Source organism: Nothobranchius furzeri, chromosome 18, assembly GCF_043380555.1.
Source record: "Nothobranchius furzeri strain GRZ-AD chromosome 18, NfurGRZ-RIMD1, whole genome shotgun sequence".
In the NCBI taxonomy this organism is placed as follows: Eukaryota; Metazoa; Chordata; class Actinopteri; order Cyprinodontiformes; family Nothobranchiidae; genus Nothobranchius; species Nothobranchius furzeri.
In genome coordinates this window covers 30385092-30403166 of record NC_091758.1, presented here as the reverse complement: position 1 = coordinate 30403166, position 18075 = coordinate 30385092, and the positions used below count along the sequence as shown (strand labels likewise).

The 18075-nt window shown below is 42.1% G+C and overlaps 1 protein-coding gene across 1 annotated transcript in view; it reads left to right on the top strand.

Annotated features, from left to right (window-relative positions):
- Positions 1–17780, top strand: part of mboat2a (membrane bound O-acyltransferase domain containing 2a) — a 41628-nt gene extending 23848 nt beyond the window's left edge. The window contains exons 4-13 of the mRNA XM_015969973.3: positions 5992–6087; positions 7067–7122; positions 8865–8919; positions 10437–10620; positions 10717–10909; positions 11394–11497; positions 11593–11657; positions 11770–11902; positions 15634–15785; positions 17376–17780. Coding sequence (XP_015825459.3) covers positions 5992–6087; positions 7067–7122; positions 8865–8919; positions 10437–10620; positions 10717–10909; positions 11394–11497; positions 11593–11657; positions 11770–11902; positions 15634–15785; positions 17376–17556 — 1219 coding nt within the window. The 3' untranslated portion in view covers positions 17557–17780. The remainder of the gene's footprint in view (positions 1–5991; positions 6088–7066; positions 7123–8864; positions 8920–10436; positions 10621–10716; positions 10910–11393; positions 11498–11592; positions 11658–11769; positions 11903–15633; positions 15786–17375) is intronic.
- The last annotated feature ends 295 nt before the right edge of the window (positions 17781–18075 follow it).

The window sequence follows — 18075 nt, the reverse complement described above, 5'->3', positions numbered from 1 at the left end:
CATTTGTCCTTTGAATGTACATGTTGATCCTGCTAAAGTTTTTGCTCTTCGGACTGCCCTTGACATGACTGCACAGGAGGTCACCTCATTCTATATCACTATTAGATACGCCTTCTCATCTGCAGTGTGGGAATATGTCTAATATATGAAAAATTCCCACACAGGAGACTTCAACCGCTTCCTAGGTGGGAATGGATCAGTCCCTATGGTTGTCACTAGTACTGCTTCTGCTGCATGCGCACGTTCAGTCTCACTTTTGTATTTGTTCATGAGAGCGGCGCTACTGTCTTTTTGTTTTTTTTTATAAGCCGCATTGGAGACGTTTTTACGAGAGGTTAACCACGGTTAATAGTCAAACCGGTTAATCCCTGCCTGCCTGTAGGTGTAGGGGACAGGATTCTGTGGTGACGTCATATATGCGACGTGCTGATGTCGGACTTGTAGTCATGCTAATTACAAACTTTTGCAAGCTGATTAATCTCAAAGTTGGTGACTGGCGTGGTCAAAACAAATTTCATTACTCTTCATTTAAACTGAATTACAACATATCCAGGGCATAAGGCGAAGCGGATTAGAAAAGGGCTCCTTTAGCCCCTTTGACTTGTATTCATTTATTCATTCATTCATTCATTCATTCTTTCATTCATTCAAGGGAGGAGATTGGGCTCCCTATAGAGGAGGAAAGCTAGTTTTAACACATCATGAGATCAGATGCACTCGAACGTAGAAAATGTATTGTTGTTCGACGTAATGCTAACCACCAAACAACGCTACTCCTAGTTAAAGCTAACCCTAGCCCGAGCTACTGCTAAGGACCTTGTTGGACGAAAGGAAAATGACAAAGAATGTTGGAGCTCACATGTAACATCTAGAATTTGAATGATAAATAGCCTGTATTTGTATAGCGCCTATGTAGGGTTAAACAACCCCCCAAGGCGCCTCACAACACAATCAGTCATCCACCCATGCACACACACATTCGCACGCTGGGGATGATGAGCTACAATGTATCTACACTGATAGAGGAAAGGCCTGCCATACACTGGCACCATCAGTCCCTCCAATCACCGCCTTCAGGCTAGGCAGGTTAAATGTCTTGCCCAAGGGCACAACAGCAGAATTCTGTGTTGGAGCCGGGATCGAACCTGCAACCTTCCGATTACTGGACAACCCGCTCTACCTCCTGAGCTACTGCTGTCTATGTTGATGCAAGGCAACTTTATGTTTTCACAAATTGTTGTTTTGTGTGTGAACAACAGCACCAGAGATGGCGAGGAGAAGTCAGAGTTGTTGTAAATAACACGTTTAAAGCCTTAGATACTTTTTCCCCTCTCCGCATTTCTCTTCTGGTGTTAAGCCTTTTTTTATTACACATCAAGACCAAACTCTGTACAGTACAACACTCTCACATCTATCTCACTTTGGCATAACTTGACTATTTTTGTTCCCCACCTGAGGCGGCCAACCCCTGAGGTGAACATGTTCAGTGAGGACTTCCAGCCTTACAAAGCTGCAAAAAGCCCCGACTGGGAATTGAATATAGACTTTCTCAAGTCTGACTGGAAGCTCTCTGTTTAGTGGAAGGCATCATATTTCCCTCATCTGTTGCTTTCTCAGACGAGCTCATTTCTTGGATGTGGTGAGCAGAGTGGGAATGTTCTAGATGCTGTTCCCTCTCTTCAGATGTGAACACAGCACTGCCTACTGGTTGGTGACAAGGAGCAAAACAGAGGTCTGTAAAAGAGTCAGAAAAGGTGGGACCAGTGAATTATTAGACTGTGACAGAATTACAATCAGAGTCTCGGAGAAGGTACGGGAACTAGAGGATGAGCCAAAACAGAATAATGATGAGTTAGAGTGCCGTCATGCTTCATTTGAACATAATTTGCATTATGCCGAAAAATGGGATCCTCTAATGATTTTTGTGTGCTTTGTGCTTTGTCTCAATTTATTTTCATGCAGGAGATGTAAAACTTTTCTTATCATGGAGACATGTCCAGTTAAGAATCCAATTCCTGGGTTAATGTTACAGGGAAAGACTAGCTGTGAACACGTGTGCTAAATTTTGCATCACAGTCGTGTGTGAGAACAGATGGAAATTTCCACTGAATCTGTGCAAACATTTTGAGCCAACAGGCAGCATGCCTCAAGGCATCTCCAGCGTACACAGCCCTATATCTTGGCCTGAGATGTATTTGTTGAAGCTTTTTCCCCCATATTGCCATTGTACTGTATACCCTTACCTGCAGCTGTACCTGTCCACCAAACTCAATAATACGGTTGTGTCCAGCTGTTGTCCTAGGATGAAATTATTTCCTTTTAAATGAAAATGTTCATAGATGTTTTGTCTTTTATTTTTGGTAAATTGTAAATTAGTTTATTGACATATCAAAAAGCTAAAGTTTAGGTCAACATAGTTACTAACCTGCTTCCATTATAGATATTTTTAGTTATTAAGGCTTAGAGGTGTAAAGAATATTGATGCACAGAAATATCACAACTTTTTGTGTTATGATACTGAATCGATATTTAAAAGCCATCCATCCTTTTTCGGCCGCTTATCCGGAGTCAGGTTGTGGGGGCTGCAGCCTAAGCAGGGAGGCCCAGACTTCACTCTTTCCAGCCACTTGGACCAGCTCCTGCGGGGAAATCCTAAGACGTTCCCTGGCCGGCCGTGAGACATAGTCCCTCCAGTGTGTCCTGGGTCTTCCTTTAGTTCTTGTCCCGGCTGGGCTTGTTTGGAAAACCTCACCAGGGAGGTGTCCAGGAGGCATCCTAACTAGATGCCCAAGTCACCTCAACTGGCTCCTCTCGATGTGGAGGAGCAGCGGATCTACTCCGAGCCCCTCCCGGATGACTGAGCTTCTCACCCTATCTCTAAGGGAGAGCCCAGCCACCGTGCGGAGGAAACTCATTTTGGCTGCTTCCATCTGCAATCTCGTTCTCAAGAGCTTTGCCTTCCGCCTCAGCTCTCTCTTCACCACGACAGATCGGTACAACGCCCACACCACTGCAGATGCAGCACCAATTGGCCTGTCGATCTCCACTTTACTCAGAATTTACTGCTTTTCTTCCGTGTGGTGCAATTTAAACTGTGATTGCTAGGTGGCAGCCAGTTTTACCACTTTCATTCTGACGGAACAAGATCTGGCAATAGCACTGGATTTGTCTTGGAAACGTCCCGCCAGAGTTTTTAAATGAAATTTTGTCTTAAAAATGTTAAATGTCATCTGACTTTTCTTATAGCAAAATATTGTATTTGCTCCCCATATTGTTATCATATCATATGCCAATACACAACCCCCATTAGCGCCGCTTGATCATGAAGAAACAATCTTAATGGCTATTGTTTTTGATCAACATTGACAAATGACCAAACAGTTACTCACTGAGGGTAGAATCTACGGAAGCACATTACTGTCAGAGCAAGAAAATAAAGGACCAGTATCTTGTTATAATGAGAATGTTTTTGTTATAACAAGATACTTGACTCATACGAAGAGTTTCCCATTATAACGAGATAGTGCTCCTTTATTTAGTTCCCTGCTCTGACAAGAATACACATCCACAGGAAACACTATCTAGAGCTTGTAAGGAGACCACAGCACCAATTCACATCAGCCGATGGCAGAGTTGAGATGGCACGTTTCTGAACTGCGCTGCTCTGGGTGGCTGCATGTTGGAGTATCTCTGTTGACTTTATGTAAGTTTAGCCTTTTTTGAACATTTTTTTCTTCTAGTTTCTCAAGAAAAATTGTATTTTTTTGGACATTTTACTTTTCTGTCTCTGGTGCTGTGAAGCTTAAAGTATTTTTACTGCTATTTTTTCACTTTTTGAGCATTTGTTATGATGCGTAACCATGGCAACAAGCTGGTTTACAATTGGGAGCAGCTAATTAACATTGGGAAGGCTGAAATAATACCTCAACTGAAGCCACACATCCCAAATGAGCTAAAACGCAAGAAGCGTGGGTGCAGAGCGGGAGCAAAACGGAGGCAGAGAAAGAGGAAATTCAAACCATCTCTTCCATCGATCATAATGGGCAATGTGAGATCACTGGCCAACAAGATGGCTGAACTCCAAGCCCTTTCAAGGACTCGGCCAGATTATCGGCAGTGCAGTTTTATGTGTTTCACTGAGACGTGGCTGCAGGACCATATCTCAGAACGTGAACAAAACAAAGGAGATGATTTAGACTTCAGAAGAAACAGGGTGGAGTCAAACACCGTTACCATCATGGGACAAGAAGTGGAGGTGGTTGAGGAATACAAATACCTTGGAGTTCACCTGGACAACAGACTGGACTGGAGAAAGAACAGCGAAGACGTTTACAAGAAGGGACACAGCAGACTGCACTTCTTGAGAACGCTTAGGTCCTTCAGTGTCTGTAGCAAAATGCTGCAGATCTTCTACAAGTCTGTTGTTGAGAGTGTAATCTCTTCAGCCATCGTCTGTTGGGGTAACAGCATCAGAAGCAGGGACCTGAAAAGGCTCAACAGCCTAACAACAAAGGCTGGTTCTGTTCTGGGGACGACCGTGGAACCACTGGAGGAGATAATGCAAAGAAGGATTCTCCAGAGAATCAAGAAAATGATGGACAACCCTGAGCATTCTCTTCACAAGACTGTCCGACAACGGAAGAGTGTCTTCAGTCAGAGGCTTCTTCAGTTTCGCTGCAACACTGACCGCTACTGGAGATCCTAGCTGCCAACAGCCATTGTAATATACAATAACTCTTTGATGACCTGATTATTATTATTATTCTGAGCTACTACAGCAATCAGTTTCCCTCTGGGAATAATAAAGTATTTTTAATTGAATTGAATTGAATTGAAGAGCTGCCACTGGAGCCCAGACATCCAAGCAAGGGGTGGGCTCGTAAAAATTCTTGTTTTTTGTTTTACAAGGATTGATGCTTGGAAATAAAACCATATGGAAAACATCAATGGATGTTGGGCTACGTGAGTCATACACCTCCAGTTTGTTATGCCTTTGTTCTGCCATCTGCTGACTTTTTAAAAACCTCCTCAATAACTCTTGGCATTCTCTCGATGAGCTTCAAGAGGTAGTCCTTCAAGACTGGAAAACCATTTCGGGTGGCATACTCTTGAAGCTCATCAAGAGAAGGCCAAGAGTGTGCATAGCAGTAATCAGAGCAAAGGGTTGCACTTAAATAGCATATAAAACATGTTTTTAGTTCTTTCACCTTTTTTGCTTAAGTACATAACTCCACATTTGTTCATTCATAGTTTTGATGCCTTCCGTAAGAATCTCCTAATGTAAATGGTCATGAAAATAAAGATAAGACTTTGAATGAGAAGGTGTGTCCAAACTTTTGGCCTGTATTGTACTCATGTGAGCTGCTGCCTTTGAGGTTGATCTGAAAATAGGACCACCACTGCCATGTCATCTCCCAAATGAGAAGGATGCTGAGAAACGTCCTGGAAGCTACTCTTGAAGAGATGCCAAGTGGGGGCTGGATACAATCAGAGAAACCTCAGAGCACATAAAAAGGACTAAATAACTGTTGTCTCCTATTTGCTGTGGACTTTTTGGGTTTTGTGGTTTTTTAGCTGCAAGTCTTAATGTGAAAGTTTGAGAATACGCCCATCTGGACAGATGTTTGGCAGCTGGAATCAGGTGATGTCTTGGATTTCTTCAGATACGGTCTGCTCTCAAAGACCAGATTGTGTCTTTTGTCCTTCGCAGTCTTGCTCTTGCTGGTGTCTCAGAGTGACACAAATATCTTATTGTTGGCGGTAGCTAGCTTACGTCTTGGGCTGGCTCTGCAGTGGCTTTGTACCATAAGCGCTGGCCTTTCTTGTGAAAGGTTGTGTTGTCCAGAGTCTTTTTCATGAACAAAGCCTCATTATTAAATCAGTTTTCTCCAGTTTTTGAACTCTTTATCATTAAAATGGCCATTTTTCTACTTTACAGATGCTGACTCGTGGTATTCTCTAATTCATAATATTCTTTCCCTTTCTGTTCAGGTACTGCTTCATCGTGACACTCGGTTACCTGATATGCTGTCAGATCACAAGAGTCTATGTTTTTGACTACGGGATGTACTCTGCAGATTTTACGGGGTAAGCCTCTCCAGCGCCACGGCTCATTTTTAAATGTGAAATTTTAATCCCAGATGATGCGTAAATCATGCTGAAGTTACACATTTGCAGTAGGAGTAGGGTGCACGTTGGAAACAGCTCAAACGCTCCGAGCTAAACAGAAACAAGAGCGTGTCATGGCTCAGCTGTGTTCACAGGGGGACGTTGACAGGGACTAGAGTTCCTTGTGGTTGGTTTTAGCTCCTCCAGACTGTCTGACAATTCAAGCAGACAGCCTGTGCTCCCAGCAGGGTGGGGGTGGCTAGTTGCTAAGCAACCTAAAGCAAACCCACACTGCCTCAGTGGCGGCATATATATAGTATATACACTCCTTTAGCGATGTTGGCTGACCATCTGTTTTTCTTGAAAATATCAAACGCACATGCTTTTATGATTTCAAAGGTGCTGCAGAAATTAAAATCTCTGCTTCGTAATTTGATGCTCCTGCCATCAATTTTTATGCATACAACCTCTCAAGTTGCAGAAAAGAAAAGGTCCGATCTCTAAAGGAGAATGAGTTCAGGAGATACGAGGAGGGCTCACCAACATTGATGCAAATTAGGGTTTACAGAAAAGAGAATAATAGTGAGATTAGCTCCAGAAAGTAAAAAAGCCTGTAATTATCTGGGAGGAAAGGATCCATTGTGTAGCAGCAGCTGACTGTTACTATTATTACTGAATAAATTGGTATCTAAGTCCATTAGTTAAATGATGTAATTAAAAAGAAAGCAAAGCTAAATTAATATGGGATGGTGATGAAATTGGGTAACTTGTTGAATAACTGGATACAGTTGATGATTAAACATGTAACTATAGATTGTAAACAAATGTGTATCTGTGATTTAAATGTTTTAATATTTAAACTATAGAAAGCATAATTGTAATGAAAGTGTTAGATATGTTATAAATGATAATAAAAACAATTTTAAAAGCGAAATAATCCGTCTGTTTCCATCATCAGACCCATGATGGTTATAACACAGAAGATCACCAGCATGGCATTTGAAATTCACGACGGTAAGAAAAGTGTGATGTTTATTTTTTCATTAACACAGTGTGCTTCTTTAAAATAACAATAAAAAAGAAATGCCGGAAGTGAAAACATCAGTTGAATTCTCTAAGGAGTTTTAAAAAAGCTCAGTTTTTGAGACGTTTCTGTTGAACTGGAGTAGTGGACCAGAAAGAGAGCATCAGCATGGTTATGTAAGGGATCAGGTGTGCTCTCTTTCTCTCTTTGTAACGGTTTCATGTCAGATGTTCAACAAAAATTAGCACTGTGTTAACTACTGATCGCAGCTTTGGTTGGAGGTGAGGCATGAACGGAGACGATCCTGTGAGACTGAAACGCTGCAGATCTTTAAGGCAGCGCAGCAAAAGTCCACGTCGTCCTTCACAGGCTGACCGGGATTTGAGGTTTTTAGGGCGTCAGAAGTTGCTGCTGTTACTAAAACACCTTGACTGGTATAAAAATTAAAAATTGGAGTTCAGTATAGTAAAGACTAGGAGAAAGCGTGTGTGTATATAATATAATATGCATCTTTTACACATTATAAAAGAATAAAATCATATGTTGGCATATTTATTTATTTTCATTTGGCAGACGCTTTTATCCAAAGCGACTTACAATTTATAACCCATAGGGCATGTTGTGATATAGCATATTAGATATTGTTAGCCTAAAAGTCTTTTAGAAAGGTAGTAAAACACTTTTATGCATTGAAGTCAATAACTCTTTGAATAAAGCATCAAAATTTTACAATATACAATCTGTTTCATTGATGAAAAACAAAAAAAGACAGATTTATGGAAATGGTCGGAGCACGTGTGTCAGTCATCCTGATTGAAATGGGATTTAGAAACATAAAACATAGATACTTAACCTGATTTTGTGTTTTTAGATTAAACGTTAGTGTTCAAGACTTCAAAGATCACTTGAGCAGTGTTTGTTTTAATAAAGGACCTGTACGTCTCCAGAACTCGGGGGCGTGCAGGTCGGATAGCAGCTGACCCTTCTCACCCGGGTCACAGACTTTTTGAGCCGCTTCCCTCAGGCAGGAGGTTACGGTCAATCCAGACCAGACCCTCTCGCCATAAGAACAGCTTCTTTCCATCTGCCGTCAGACTTGTGAACAGCTTATAAACACACAACCATGCTCGTCTTCTGTGCTTGACATAACGTCACGTTATCGGCCATATTACCATTACCTGTCTTTTTTATAGCAAAGTTTTATGCTAGTTTATTATATTTTATTCTACTTTATTCTATTTTTAATTATATTATTCATGTTATATATAGCACGTTAGTACCGAAGCAAGTTCCTAGTTTGTGAATTGTTTGTTCACAGACAATGGCAATAAACCTAATCTGATTCTGATTCTGATAAGAAGTCTACTACATTCACACACGTTGCTGTGACAAAGTGGAAAAGTATTTTTTTAAATTCATAATGGAGTATAAGAACATGTTTATCTAGCTTTTTCTTACATAGTATGAGTTGCTCAGCCACAGGACCTTATTATAAAAGAGCAGGCTGAAGAATGGAACGATCCACGGTAGGTGCAACCTTCTCTGAGGTGAAGCACACTGCTTTTCTTGTTTACGTTGCAGGGCTATTCACACATCTTCACTTATCTCTGACCCTGGATGGGTTTGGCTACAATACCATGGCGACCTTGCATTCAAAAGCATTTAACCAGAACGATGCTTTTGAACGTGAGCATCAACACGTGTTTTCCCACTGATGTGTGTCTCTTTGTAGGTATGACCAAACGGGAAGTGCAGCTGACTTCCAGTCAAAAATACCTTGCTATCAGGTATGTGACTCAGGTATGTTTGGATTCTTTAGCCAACCAGTTCACTAGAATCAAGCTGAATGAGGGAGAAAAAAACTTTACAGGATTTTAGATGAGCATTCATGAGCTGCGCTCATGAAAAATGAGGTTATTTATTTCCACAATGGCCTCATTCTGCTTGTGAAATCATCACATTCCCTCTTGTTTGGTTGCTATCTGGTTGCTGCTAGCTTTCTGCATCCAGGAAACCACAAACTGAAGCTTTCAAGTGAATCATAACGTAGGAATGCCTGTAATCCTCCAAATGTTGAGCTTTTTTAAACACACTATTACAACCAACTCAGATGGGAGCAAAATGTAGGAGAGCTCTGAACAAGCAAAATGATAAAACAAATATCTAAGCATGGTGCACGTAAATCTGCGCGTATGTTGTAAATGAATGCTTTTGCAGCTTCCCGTATTCCAGTTAGAACTGACAAAACTCCTCGGATGAGAAGCGAAACGTCTTCAAGAAACTAAAGAAGTCCAGTTGCCTTCACGTAAACCCTTTTTGCAGCCTCCGGTATTTGATCTGGTGTCTGAAATAAATAAATTCACTTGGAATTTAGCGACCCTCAGAGTCATCCTTGTTTTATACAAGCGTTTGTTGGGTAAAGCCTGATTTATGCTTCTCCGTCTGCGTCAGTGCGGAGACACGCAACGCCATTATCCGTCCTTGCGTAAGGATCCGGCAGGCACGCAAGTACATATGGAGTCGAGCCCACTTTTTAAACATCCGTCGAACGAAACGGATTACGCAAGCTTGTGATTGGTCAGGACGCCGCTGTTTACAGCGCCGCCATTGCAAAAAGAGCCGAGTTTAACTAGCGGCAGACACGGAGAAGCTTGAAGAATACCTCGCGAAAAAACTCTAAAAATATGAACGTTTCATCCTCCCGTGACTGGAGGAGTGAAAAGATGCGCATCAAGCGTTCTATCTGTGGACGGAAATGACAGGAAACGTGGGTTTAGAGGTGGGGAGCGCATGAAGCGGTGGGAGAATGAGAGACAAATATGTCCGTGTTAAAAGTCTCTTATATACACAAAAAAACACAATATAAACACTCGATCTTGGACCGATACATGACAGGATACCACAGAACAGCGCTACGCCCTCTGTTGTCCTGCCGGTCAATTGCTTTGCAACACTCTCCAGGAGACGGAGAAGTAAAAGAGCAAAACGCTTCCGTCAGTCCGTGCGTGTCTGTCCCTTGCGGAGCTGATGGAGAAGCATAAACCAGGCTTAACTGAGTCACCAACAGACACTGAAATAGCCACTGGGAAGGTGAACGAATTAAAAGTCAAAACGAGCTCGTGTTCAGGCTGTTCGATCTAGACTTAGACGGAAAAGCACAAAAGCAGAAAGGATCAGTCGAGGTCTTTGATTGTTTTTATCTGCATGTTTTGAGTGAAACAGTCGTAGCAAAAAGGAAGCTTTCATAAAAATGTTTTCTCACATAATTTTATTTCCTTTCATTATTTTTCCTCCTACCACCAAGCCGTATGCCTAGCCTGCTGGAGTATCTGAGCTACAACTGCAACTTCATGGGCATCCTGGCAGGGCCGACGTGTTCCTACAAGGAATATACGGCCTTCATCGAAGGGACGAGCTATCAGCAGCTGCAGCTGAAGAACGTCGACGGCAAGGATGTGAAGCTGATCAAGACCGAGCCTTCACCAAAGGTGCGACTTAGATATGTTTGTGTTGTGATCCGTTTTGGTAAAAATTCACTCGGTCTCCTGCTTCCCATTGTAATCTAACTCCCTTTATTCACCCAGAATGCTGTCATCTCCAAGTTGTGCACATGTGCCATCTGTCTGGTCATCTATCTGTCACTGTACAAGCTGCTCCCCGTGGACTACTCCATAAATGACAGCTTTGTCAGTTCAGCGCCTTTTTATCTCCAGGTCACCTACCTTTACCTGGCAATGTTGGCTTTGAGGCCAAAGTACTACTTTGTGTGGACTCTTGGTGAGTTTGACTCATCATTGGGGACTTTTTGTAGATTAATACAGTTTTATTAAAAAACAAAAAAACAACAACACTTAAAATTTGTTTGAGATTTTAGACTTTTTCATCTATAAGTTATTTAAGTTACTCTATTTCTCAGATACATTCCGTCGTACATAAATTTGACCTTAAATGTTATGTTTCCAGTTTGGTGAAGATTAGAGTTTTATGATGAGACAAATGTGAGCAGCAAAAACAACACATACTTTAGATTTGTGTGTTAATGTTCTGTTGTTTATCTGTTTTTAATGGAGTGATCTCACAGAAAATTTCATTATTAATCAACAAAATAAATCCTCTTATTTAATGCAGTTTCTTGATACCACACTGCCTTCTAGTGGTGATATTATGAACTATATTCCTTGTACTAAGACGTACAGTTCATTTCAGATCTCAATAAGAATGTTTAATCATTCTCAGAGCCACTTGTCTGTTTCCCCTGCAGCTGATGCCATCAACAATGCTGCGGGATTTGGTTTCAATGGCTACAACAAAGATGGCTCCCCACGGTGGGACCTGATTTCTAATCTCAGAATTCTGGACATAGAGGTTTGGATCCATTTATGAGCTTTTCCCCCACAATATATACACACATATGCTTTTTAAAGGAATGCTTTAATATTTTGTTGTGGATCTACTTTCAGTTTGCCACAAGTTTTAAGCTGTTTCTAGATAACTGGAATATTCAAACAGCTCACTGGCTCAAAAGGTAAAAGAAAATTCTGTGGTAGATAGTTTTTTTTTTTATTTGGGGATTAAAAATTTAGAAAATTTATTTTAACTTGTTTCATGTGAGTCCTAAATGTCGATGTTCCTCTCAGGGTTTGTTACGAGCGATGTCCCGTCAACCCCACAGCAGCCACCTTCCTGCTGTCCGCCATGTGGCACGGGGTGTACCCAGGCTACTATTTAACCTTTGTTACTGGCATCGGCATGACCATGGCTGCTCGTGCGGTAAGTATTCTCATGGAATCACCTGAACAATATGCATTCTGAGAGTTTCCCAACCAAAAAATACAATCCTAAATCTAAAATTCTTGTTTTATATTGGGTAGTAAAACTGGTACTCTGCTTCAGTTTTCAAGGATTTTAACAGCCGTTTAGCTACTTTAAAACCAACAAAGGAATTGTGCTGTTGCTTAAACGTCTCATTCACTCGTTTTTTAAAGAGCAAGTTCACTGAGAAACTGTTTTTGACTTATTTTTGAGATATGATCGATCACTCTGAGTTTCACATGCAGGCTAAATGTGAAAATGGTCTTCTACTCCCATTTTTCCTGCATTAGCCACTTACAGAAATATAGACGAAGAAATGCTCAGAATAGAAAAGCGCTAGTTTCCATGTCACACTGAAAATTAGCGATCGTGGACTTACTCATTTTAATTTACGATATGCAAGGCAGTTGTTGATTTAGTGTCCAGGAGAGAGAGAGCAAAAAACATCTCGGCTTGTAGTGGCTCACCGTTAGCATTAGCAACTCCACCCATTCACACACACATTCACATGGTGGTGGGGATGAGCTAAGATGTAGCCACAGCTGCCCAGGGGCGCACTGACTGGCGAGGCCTGCCGAACACTGGTGAAACTGGTCCCCCCAACCATCACCAGCAGGCAAGGCGGGTTAAGTGTCTTGCCCAAGGACACAACAGCAGCATTATTTGGTCGGAGCCGGGATCTAACCTGCAACATTCTGATTACAGGACAACCAGTTCTACTTTCTGAGTAGGGCTGGGCGATAAGGCCTCAAATCTATATTGCAACATAATCTGAAGCATGTGCGGTAACGATATATATTGCGATATATTTTTTCCTCTGTTTATATATGTCAAAATTACATGCTTTTAAATATCCTCATGTGGCAAATATATGCCACTTGAGGCATATAGGCCTCCTTCTCCGCCCACTCCATGCTTGCAGTCACTGCCATTCTGTTGTCCCAATGTCAGCAGGGTGCACGTCTTAGTGACGTCACGTGTTATTGCGATATCGCGGTATTGCGATAAAGCCAAAAACTCTTATCATTACCTAATTTTATTTTGTTTCTACCTTATATTGTTTATGTTGCCCATCCCTACTTCTGAGCTCCTCCTGTCTAACGTTGTGTAGTTGCTAATGCTTACAGTTAGCTTCCACACGCCGAGGCGCACTCTGCTCTCTCCTGGACACAAGATCAAGACTGCCTTCCGCGATCACAGGCCAAGGTGGACGAGACCATGAATGCTAACTTTCCCTGTGACATTGAAGAGACTGACCTTTTCTGACTTAATCGGTTTCCCGTCCATGTCCTTTCTGCAGCTAATGCAGGCAATCCGCATACAGATACAAGAGACCAATCGTATTTGAAAGAAAAAAAACTATTGAGCCCCCTTCAGACAGGCCATGAAAAACAGAAATGTTCCGGAATCTGTCCGTAAGACCTTTCTGTCTGAATACAAACATCCGGATAATGTGTTCCGGAATTTATCCGGACGAAGCCCCTAGTAACAGATCCGGACTTGTTATGGACAGGGTGGCTGCTTCAGACTGGGGAGGTAAAGTTCCGGACAAGGGGGAGGGGGAGGAGGAGGAGGGGACCGGGGGACGCCGTGCGCACCTAGATAGCCCGCTCCTGTAGCATGCGGCGAACCACGGCAGCTCGCCTCCTACGGTACCGCCTAGACGCGCGACGGAGCGCTTCACACCGCTTCAGTGATTCCTTTAACCATTGAGCTTCATCATCCAGGTCTCTTATGCGTCTTCGTATGCGCAGAATTATGCTTAAGTGCCTCGTGATTTTTATCTTGAGAGGCGCTATAGAAATATTTTCTTCTTCTTCTTCTTAACATGAGTCCGATTCTCTCCCCCCCCCCCCGCCGCCGTCAGACATCTGGAACTTTTCCCTGCTGTGTGAACGCAGCCGAAAGGACAAGTTCCGGTACAAAAGTGGTGTGTCTGAAAACACAGTTCCGGTTAAAAACCGGATTGAATTGTCCACAAATGTTCCAGAATGTCTGTCTGAAAAGGGCTTTGGATTGTTTTCTCGGTGATTGAGTCCATCAATGAAGAAATTAAGCACTTTAACTTATTATTATTATGACCCCGGCTCTTTAGGAGAGATGAGGATGGGGAAGTAACAAAATTGGTGTGCGGGTGAAATAATAACAAGGTGAGCGTCGCATAAAAACAAGATTTTATTACAAACGTGGTGATGGAGGACAAAGGAACAGCTTCCGGAAAACGAGTGGCAGAACACATAATGGTTAGCAAATATTTACGGCCTGACTTAGATGGAGGAAGAGGCCCTACACAGTCTATGACGATGTGGTCAAAGGGGGTCGAAACCACAGGGGTTGGATGTAATAGAACTGGTCGAATCGTTTGATTTGGGTTTCCCACAATCTGACAAGTAGCACAGCTATGACAAAACTCAGAAACGTGTCGTTTGAGACCCGGCCAGAAGAAGTGGCGCAAGATGGCCAGATAAGTCTTACTTATACCCAAATGACCAGCCCACTCACACTCATGAGCCAACGAGAGAACATAATTCCGCAAAGTTTCAGGGACCACAACCTGTTTAACTTGGGCCCAATCGGAACCTTTTGCCGAGGCCGGAGTCCAGAGGCCAAACAAAATGTCACCCTCAATCACATTCAAAGTCTGACCCACGGGGGATATCGGAGCCACACCAACCAGCGCAAAATAGGGTTTCAGGGATTCATCGGATTTTTGTGCTTCCGCTAAGGTCCTACAAGAGATGGGCAAGTCTGTTAGGGGATCTTGCACGTATTCTGGCCCCATGCCAACACAGAGTGATTTATAAACTAGTAGAGGTACTTTGAAATCAATTCTGTAGTTTACTGGTAACCAGTGTAGAGATTTAAGAACAGAAGTGATGTGCTCGGTTCTCTTGGTTCTTGTTGACTAGCAGCAGCATTCTGAATAAGCTACAGTTGCGTCTCAGCTGTTTTGGAAAGAGCTAACCTGGGTCTTTTTTCCTCTGGAGCCAAGTTGAGCAGTAACTTCCATCCTATCCTTCCTTTTTCCAAAGACAATAACAAGACCATAAGTCTTGTCTTTGTGTAACTGGAGGACGTTTGACTGCATCAAGTCATTAACTTGCTACAAACAATGACAGAGTGAGTCTTGGGGACTACAGTAACTAGGTGATGAAGCTAGGTAGACCTGGGTGTCATCTGCAGTGTATACGAACTGACCCAGGGGGAGCATGTAGAGATTGAAGAGCTGTGGTCTAAGAATTGAGCCTTGGGGGACCTCACATGTCATGGCGAATTTAGATGAGGTGGTCATTTTCATTCTTTTTCTCTAAGCCAGATTTCTACACTTTAGTTAATGTAAAAACAACAATAAATGGCGATATCAGGTCAAATGAAAACAGTTACTATAACTCGTTGATAATGTACTTTAAAAGGATGTTTGATTCAAATATCAGAACAGCAAATTTCTTCCTACAGGATTTCATTTACTTTTTTCAAGAGGATTTAGAAAATTCTGACCTGGTTTCTGCATAAATATATTTAACAGTAGCTGCCATACGAGAGGGTTTGTTAGATGGGAAATGGCCAAAGAGAAAACACAGATGATAATAAGCAGGCAGTGATGTCTCTTCTTATAGAGTTCAATCGTTTATTTCTGTTCATTGCAAAATAATTGGATCTAATTTAAATTTTTTTCTTTTTCTTTTAAGGTAAGGCACAACATCAGGCCATACTTTCTGGCCTCCGACTTATCCAAGTTCATCTATGATGTCCTGACGTGGGTGTGCACGCAGGTTGCCATTTGTTACACTGTAGTACCGTTTGTCTTACTCGCTGTAGGACCCTCGCTCAAATTCTACAGGTACGTACTAATTCACCACTTAATTCTGATCAGCAGATACTCGTCTGTGGTGCTGCTGTGTAGAATCATTGTAGCACAAATGATACACATGGAATCACTACTCATTGTGTGAAGAGTTAACACTTTTAAAGGCCAGTGCTTTGCTTTTAGGCTGTAATGGTTAACAAGACAGTTTAATGAGGTAAGGCTATGGACAATTGATGGGGAGGGAATTGAAACAGTGGCCCTAACATTGCCCAGTCATTGCCATAAAATAAAGTGCTGTTTTAGCAAGTGGCTGCCAGACAGATGGTATAAAACAGGCAAAGCCACAAGCCAAAGACTCTTAAAGGTTTAACTTTTGACCTGATAACACAAAAAGTTAAATGAGAACGTATTAGGTCTATTAGGTTTCAGTTTACTATAAAAAAGTCAAAACATTGGAAATTTAGAAGGGAAAACAATTTTTTAAGTACAAAATTACAGTAACAACTATAATATGAATAAAAATAAACAACATAACGTGAGAATAATAATTGTGAAACCATGCATTTTAACTCTCTCACTCGACTAGAAGTGTACGTTCACGAACAAGATGTGTTGGTTTCAGCCATGACCACTGAAGCAAGGAGAGGGGCTTAAAGTAACACTAAAGAGTTTCCCGCCATCTCCCTCCTACTGGTTTAAAGCGGGATTACAGCTACCGTAAACAACCCTGCTGTAGCTAACAATGAAGTTAAAAAAAAAAACTCCACACTGGTGAAAAACAAGTATTACTTACAAGTCCAGTATCAACAAAGCCAGGTCACCATCAGTTCGTAATTTCATAGCCTCCTTTAGCTCCCTTAAACGAGTGTAGACAACATAGATATTCACTCTGGTTTTAGCTCTTTGCTTCACCTCAAAGGACATTGCTTTCTTACTTTTCTTTCCGGGATGCCATCAAAACAAGCTAAATCATTTTTCCTCTTTTTGTGATTTCTGTGAAAGATCAGCAAACTGAAAAAGCTAACTGCAAGCCTTTATATTAGCCACCAGTAGCATAAATGGCTAACAGCCTTAAAGCAGGTAGAGAGCTCCACCTAGTGAACCTAAATGTAAAATAATCAGTTTTGTGTCTCTCACACTCCATCCATCCATGTTTGGGTAGCGGGGGCAGTAGTCTAAGCAGGGAGCCCCAGACTTCCTTCTCCCAAGTCACTTGGATGAGCTCCTCCGGGGGGGAATCCTAAGAAATTCCCTGACTAGACGTAGTCTGTCCAGCATGTCCTCGGCCCTTCTTTAGGCCTTCTCCCAGTTTGTCGTGCCCGGAAAACCTCACCAGGCAGACGTCCAGGAGGCATCCTTACCAGATGCCCGAGCCGCCTCAACTGGCTCCTCTCGATGAGGAGGAGCAGCGGGTCTACCCCGAGCCCCTCCCTAATGACCGAGCGTCTCACCCTTTCTCTAGGGGAGAGCCCAGACACCCTTCGGAGAAAACTTGTTTCGGACGCTTGTACCCACGATCTCATTCTTTCTCTTGCACCTCTTAATACATAATATAAGACCTATAGACATAGAGCCATACTTTTTATTTCTCGATCCAAACTAAACTTTTGATGCCTTTTTCAGCTCCTGGTATTTTTCCCTCCACCTTTTGTGTCTGCTCATCACACTGGTCCTGCCTGTCAAATCAAAACGCCGGCAGACCCAGGAGCAGCAGAACGACCCTCAGAAGGACGTCACACATGGCAACCAGATGGATCACAACAGCACAGACAACAACTGCAACCAGAAAGACAAGGCCACATGAGGCCTGGGAATGCTGATAACTGGAGTGTGTCGGGTCTGTTTACCTGACAAAAAAACCCCAACTCTAAACAGAAAATAAAAATCCTGTCGAGGCTTTTCGAAGCAAGGATGACAGCAGTCACACATGGATGAGAAATGGCGAAGAAACAATAGCCACGGTTTAAACTAACGTTACTGTAATGATTAAAGTAAATAAATACATAAAAGGACTTCCAAGCTGCCTTAAACCTTCGATGTACTCTGGCTGGCTGCAGGAACACTAAAAGCAGTAATTATCCGGTGTGGTATTGTGATTTTTGGACCTTCGGAATGTGGAGGGTTTTTGTTGTCTGGATACAAGCATCTGTTAGGTGGGAGGAGAGAAACTGAACGGATAAAGAAACCGAAGCTTCGTCAGCTGCCAATTTTAAACAGGCCTTAGGATCTTCGCTTTTTTTCTTTTTCCAATTTCTGTCCTTTTAAACTATTTTAAAAGAATTTCACATTTAATTGGATCATTATTTGAATATTTTAACACTAT